This window comes from Pundamilia nyererei, unplaced genomic scaffold, assembly GCF_000239375.1.
Source record: "Pundamilia nyererei isolate P.nyererei 1_Seehausen unplaced genomic scaffold, PunNye1.0 scaffold00043, whole genome shotgun sequence".
In the NCBI taxonomy this organism is placed as follows: domain Eukaryota; kingdom Metazoa; phylum Chordata; class Actinopteri; order Cichliformes; family Cichlidae; genus Pundamilia; species Pundamilia nyererei.
In genome coordinates this window covers 3,122,210-3,128,754 of record NW_005187444.1, presented here as the reverse complement: position 1 = coordinate 3,128,754, position 6,545 = coordinate 3,122,210, and the positions used below count along the sequence as shown (strand labels likewise).

Below are 6,545 nucleotides of genomic sequence, written 5' to 3'. Positions count from 1 at the left end.
AAACAAAGGCACTGCACATGCGTCCTTTAACTCATATTCTATCGCGATATTTCATTTTCCTGTCGTTGCCTAACATTATACCGGTATTACCGTGAACGGTATAATATGGCCCAGCCCTATTGTGACATACCAACTGGAGACTTGTCAGGAGCTAGGCCTAGCTTAATGCATAAACTGTTTCGTTGTTCTCTTTGAATCTAATGGAGAAAATACATTATATTTTCAAAGTGATGTTTTTAAGAGTTTTAAGTAGCGATTGAGCTTTCATCATTAGAAAAGCATTAACTGAGGTCAAAAAGCAACTGAGGGTGGTTTAACGACTTCTGTGCAACCAACCAAACAGTGAAGCTTCCCCCTGCTGGCCGTTAGCAGGAATGCCAGTTAACGGCACTTTCACATCGGCTTCATTTTTCAGACCTGGACACAACATCCAACTTTTTATATACAGTCTGCATTTTTAAAATTCTGTGGTAATGCTCCTTTACTTGGTCAACCTCATCACCATGTCAGTACACAAAGCAGTTGCTGAGGTATGACCTCATTTTCAGTTTCATAGCTTTGCTATTGGAATTGAAAACGTATCCATAACTTAAGTGCTTTGTCAGCATTAGTATTCCACCATTCAATTATTCACTCTTCAAACAAATTTACAAGTGTGTGAGCTCAGAGTTTTTATGCGCTGGTAAGTGACAGGTGGGTGTAAGTACAGTATTGGCTGCTCGAATCCAAATGATATGTCATGTTATTGCTACCCGATTGCCTCGCTCTCTTCCCACAAGTGGTCACTCATCAAAACACACTCAAGACTCCTTTGGATGAAGATCCTCAAATGTCAATAAGGAGGACTTTCCTGCATTCAAACACGCACCACTCCCAGCACCATCATCCTCATCCTCCTCTTCCCTCCTTCCTCTTCTCCTCTCTGAAATATCACCATGCTACAAGGCAAAAGTTCGAGTGACATTTAATTAGGGAGTTTTCCTCTCATGCTGGGGTCCAGAGGGGCGGACTAGCTCTCAGCTGACATCTTAGCATTGTTTTGTTCAGTGTTAAATACCCTTCAGTCAATCTGACTGTCTCCTGTCTCTTTTCCCCTCCCTGCTTCTAATTCAACAGTTTGTGTCCTGTACACTCAAGGAATAGCCAACAAGGAATGGAGAGAGGTGAGTACAGCGATGGGATTGTGAAGGCATTGTGTATAAATGGCAGCAGTGCAGCTTTTCAGTGAGTCACGCTAATCCTTTTTTTTTTTCAAGTTGCCTGTGGGCCATTTGTTGAATGATGAAACAATTGCTAGTAATGGTGTTTTTGGGACATTTGTGTTAGTTTGAATTGACCAAATTTAACCAAGCTCACTCTGTTCTTGTGCTTTCTTGTGTTAATGATAGAATCTTAACAGTTATGTGCAGACATTTCTTTTTGGAAAGCATGAAAATGTTTAATTATGTTGCTGTCATTTGGTGCGCATCCATATTTATCCATTTGTGTAATTAAACTAGCTTAGCGAGTGCTATGTGGGCTAGAGATCTTTACAGGCCATCTTTCAGGTGTCAGTGAGACCATGGCCTGATTTGGACTAATGCAATAAATCTATGCTGTAACTTTCCACATAACTTGAGATGCACTTCCCGAGAAATGTAACTACATGTCGGGTCGACGTTCAGTCTGCGACGACTGAATTACTTGTGCATGGGTCATAAAATTGTCTTTGCTACTATAAGATGAGACTATAAATATGAGTAAGGTTATGTTGCTGTGCTCCATCATTGCATTGAGATATTCCCGTGACAGTTAAGGAGAAAGGCACAGTTTCAGGAAACACTAATATGATTCCATTCACAAAACGTCTTCTTATCCCAAGTCAAATAGCACACACAATATCTCATGTGACCAAGTTAGAGTTCCTGGTGAATAAATGAATGAACAAGAAAGCAGTTTTTAAAGGAGTGGCACATGTTGTGTATGTGCTGAAGGGGAAATTTAAATATTACTATAATTAGCCTAGTTTCATGAAAAAGTGTCTGACATGAAGCTGGTGTGCTTATATGCTGTATGATTCAGATTGTCAGTTGTCAATGTCAGTGTGTCCCGCCCCCTTATTGCTCCCAGTAATAAAATATCACCTCTGTCATTTCCCTTCTAGTTTGGTAGGACAGAAGTCATCGACAACACCCTCAACCCCGACTTTGTCCGCAAGTTCATCCTTGACTATTTCTTCGAGGAGAGACAGAATCTACGCTTTGACCTGTAAGTTAACAGCTGACTTATCCGTGCTAATGTGTGCGCGCGTGTGTTTGTTATTGTGTACTAGCGTCTGTTGCGCAGGCACGGGTGCTGCTCCTTGTGAGGCGAAGTTGAGTTAGGACTGAAATATTCATGGCTTGCGCTGAGGGAGATGTACGTCTTCTCTCTTCTAAATAAAAGACAAGTTTTCGTGCCACTTTTTCACCAGCGTTTTCATTTTGAACTCATCCCATTTGTTCATTGCTTTGTGACAAAATAGGGCCAGATGGCCGCGGTGAATCACACATTTTTGATGTCTATGATTCTCTTGTTGTTGGTTATTTCATCTTGGGTTCTACTAAAAAGACAAGTTTGTCATAGAGATATTTTAAGAGCGTCAACATACCACATCTGCCTTTTTTTTTTTAAGCCCCAGCCTTATTTTTCTAAATGTGAAGTTCTGTGTGGTGTGCATAAAAGCCCTTATGAGAGTAACAAATGACCTCCTTTTAACAGCAGATGCAGAAGATTGCTCGGTCCTAATCCTTTTAGACCTAAGTGCATCGTTTGACACAGTTGATCATACAATTTTAATTGACTGCCTTAAGCACTGGGCGGGTATCTCTGGGTCAGTGCAGAGTTTCTTGCCGCTCACATAGAAGTTGTTATGCTAAAGGAGCTGATTTTTCCATCTGCCACATCAGAAAACAACCGACACCTTCCCTCAAGACCCCCTCCTGTTCTTTCCCCCTCCCACCTTTCCTGCATGTAATTTTGCACTCTTTGCAGACATAATTTGTACGCTCATTAAAATTCAGAATATTTCCTGGTGTGTGAGTTTGTGTCACAACAGGCAACACACAAATTTGACGAATACATTAATATTTTTTTAATCCAGAGTTTTGATCTAAAAACATCGGCTCACTTTATGGCAACACTTTGAGGCCATGCTGTAGTTTTGACTCGCTGACTTTAGAGATCACACTAAACCTTCTACAAACCTTTTATAAATACATACTCCTGGGTTGGCTGTAGCTCAGGAGGTAGAGCAGGTCACCTACTGATCGGGAGGTTGGAGGTTTGAGCCCAAGCTCCTCCAGTCTGCATGCCAAGTATCCTTGGGCAAGATACTAACCCCAAGTTGCTCTCCGTATGAATGTGTGTGAGTGTAGTTAGAAAGCACTCAGTATAGAGGTAGTGCTTGTGATAATGGGTGTGACTGGGTGAATGTGGTGTGTTGTATAGAGCGCTTTGGGTAGTCAGTTTTGAGAGTAGAAAAGCGCTATATAAGAATCAGTCCATTTACCATTTACAATATGTAATAATAAATTACCAGTGGGAAAAAGCTGACCTCAGAGGAGTGAGTTGTGGTGGTGGTGGACTGATCTGCATTGGCACACTGCATTGGTGCAGGTGGACCACAATAAACCATTTAATAAGTTTAATCCAAAGGCTGTGCTTGTGCGCATGTGACTGACTATGAGTAGGCATTGCTAGTCTGTTGGTAGAAAAGAAGCTGATGAATAACTGTGATTGCGAAGCATGAATCACATGGCTAAAGCAGATCATCTCTTTAAAGATTAAAAATTGTGAAACTAAATATAAAAAACCCCAAACATTTAAATCATCGCATTTATCCCTGCTGAGGCTGTGTTTTCACTGAGAGCCTTGTGTCAGGTTTGTTTCTTTGTACCAGGCTGAGTTTCATCAAACTACTACGGCCACAGAAAGAAGCCGATACGATGTGGCTCTGGATCATTTTTCTTTAACGTTGTGCTGGCTGGGTATTGGCTCTAGTGGAGATCTGCACTTTCAGAGTGCCCCTCTTTCATCTGACTCCCTGTCAGCAAGATTAGAGAAAACCACCAAGCTAAATTTAACAAAACTTGACGGAGAGGTCGAGTGTAGGCAGAGGACAAAGCCATTAAATCAGGGTGTCGAATCATTTCATTTTGTCAACCGCACAGAGCTCGATTGGCTCTCTAGTGGGCTGACCAGTAAAACTGCTGCAGAATGACCAATTGAAAACACCTCTGAAGTTTTGCCTTTGTTTTATTGCAAAGAATTACAAGTACATGTTGAAACATTTGCATTTAATGAAGTTTAAAAAAAGTACCCAGATGAACAGCCTAAGATGTTTCTAGAAAAAAGAGAGCTCAGTCCTTTTTTTCTCAGTCAGTCTTTTCACTTCTCCATTTCTATTGCTGTAAGTCAAAAACAGACATTTACACATCTCGGCTTAGCCACTTTACTTTAATGCGGTTTTATCTTTGTCAGTACGAGGCTGTAAAACTGATGGTTCGGACTCAGACTACCACTCTCCGAATACGAGGAGGGCCAGATTTGATCTGGTTCTGGTCCCTTTTTCTTTCACTTAATTGTGCTCTCTTTATATTTATGCATTTTTAAATGCACGTGGCTTTTTAAAAATGGTGTGGTACCACAGTATCTGGTAGAAAATACACAAAACAACACAAGGAAAATATAAAATATAGCTAGTACGTATGTCCCTCAAACAAATTTAATCAGTAGCTCAATGAACAAAAGAACAGTTTCCAAAATTTTCACAAGGCTGAGTTTTATTGAACACTTGTTTTACGTAAAGTTATTTCAGCTTAGTAAAATAGCTGGTGGACAATTGGCAGTTAGGCTTATTTGCATTATTGGCTATGAAGCCTGTGCAACAGTGTGAAAGTTGTCCTAGTTGGTTCATGAGGCATATTGACACTGACAGATTTTCTTATGAATTAGGAATCTGACAAAATCAAGCTGCTTATTATAGCTAATGGTATAACATGTACATGCTTTGTTATCCACACACATACTGTACATACATGCTGTATGCATCTCCAGCCATGGTGTATGAAAATGAACAGAGAAATGGCATTAATAGACAAACTATCAAAGCAAGACTGCAGTGCATTTTTTTCCTATTGTGTTCAAGCCTCACACATCATCATTGTATTTTCCTGTGGTAGCTCATGAAATATGGAATGGCTCTTTTGTTTGTTCACTTGTTGGCCTGTCAGCATGGCCGCATGCTGCTCACAAGCTGTGGGAGGTTATAGTTAAGGTCAAGGAGGGATTCTGGGTGTGAGTTTGTGTGTAGATGCAAAGTGCTTGTGCAGGTAGTGTATTGTATTTTAAGTTGGTTAATGGTTTGTGTCAGACACTCTGGATTGTTTGAATACATTTAGTCATGTAGATATGCACTGTGTGTTCCACTTTGTTTGAGGTGTAAGTATTTATATGTGTGCGTTAGTGTTTTTTTTAAAGGGTACATGTTAAGAATATATGATGGGGCTGGGAGATGTATAGCTCTTTTATTCTTGTTAAAAATATTTACTGCTAAACAAAATTAAAGTAACACTTTGTAAAGACATCAGATCACAAAGGAAAGAAATATCATGCTGGATAGCTATACTGACATGGAGTGGGTAACAGTTTGGTAGAAATGAAAATGATCAGCCTACGGGCGGCTAAATTCAAAAACACCAAAAAATGAAAAATGATGGACTAAAGCATAATGTCTCAGATATGTTCTATTGGATTTAAGTCAGGCAAGTGTGGGGGACAGTCAATGGTATCAGTTCCTTCATCCTCCAGGAACTGCCTGCATACTCTAGACCATAGGTGTCAAACTCTGGCTAATTACATTTGGCCCGCGAAGCCATACCAAATTACTATTAGAGCTGGCCTACTGGTATTATACAACTAATATATATTTTGTTTAGTATTAAGCTTTGCTTGTTCCATATTCAGTTTTTCAGCAAAACTTGTTTGAGTCCATAAGAAAAGATTCATTCTTATATCTGGAGGAATTTTTTTTTTTCAATAAATATTAATGTTAGCCCGCGACTTTGTTCCAGTTTTGAATTTTGGCCCACTGTGTATCTGAGTTTGACACCCCTGCTCTAGACACATGAGGCCAGGCCTTGTTGTGCACCAGGAGGAACCCAGGACCCACTGTACTAGCGTAGGATTTCATCCATGGCAGGCAGTCAGGGTGCCGCTGCCTTGCCTGTAGAGGTCTGTGCATCCCTCCGGAGATATGCCTCCCCTGACCATCACTGAACCACCACCAAACCAATCATGCTGAACGATGTTACAGGCAGTATAATGCTCTCCATGGCTTCTCCAGACCCTTTCACGGCTGTCACATGTGTTCAGGGTAAACCTGCTCTTATCTGTGAGTACTGGTGATGGATCTGCCAGTTCAGGTATTCTATGGCAAATGCCCGTCAGGCCCCACAGTGCCTGACTGGCATTTATCCTCTGGCCAACCTCATTTGGGCCTTCAGGCCACCCTCGTGAAAACAGAC

At 40.8% G+C, this 6,545-nt stretch overlaps 1 protein-coding gene across 1 annotated transcript in view; it reads left to right on the top strand.

Annotated features, from left to right (window-relative positions):
• The window catches only part of LOC102199648 (copine-8-like), an 84,717-nt gene that overhangs the window by 22,426 nt on the left and 55,746 nt on the right, over positions 1 to 6,545 (top strand). The window contains exons 3-4 of the mRNA XM_005731534.1: positions 1,117 to 1,163; positions 2,144 to 2,247. Coding sequence (XP_005731591.1) covers positions 1,117 to 1,163; positions 2,144 to 2,247 — 151 coding nt within the window. The remainder of the gene's footprint in view (positions 1 to 1,116; positions 1,164 to 2,143; positions 2,248 to 6,545) is intronic.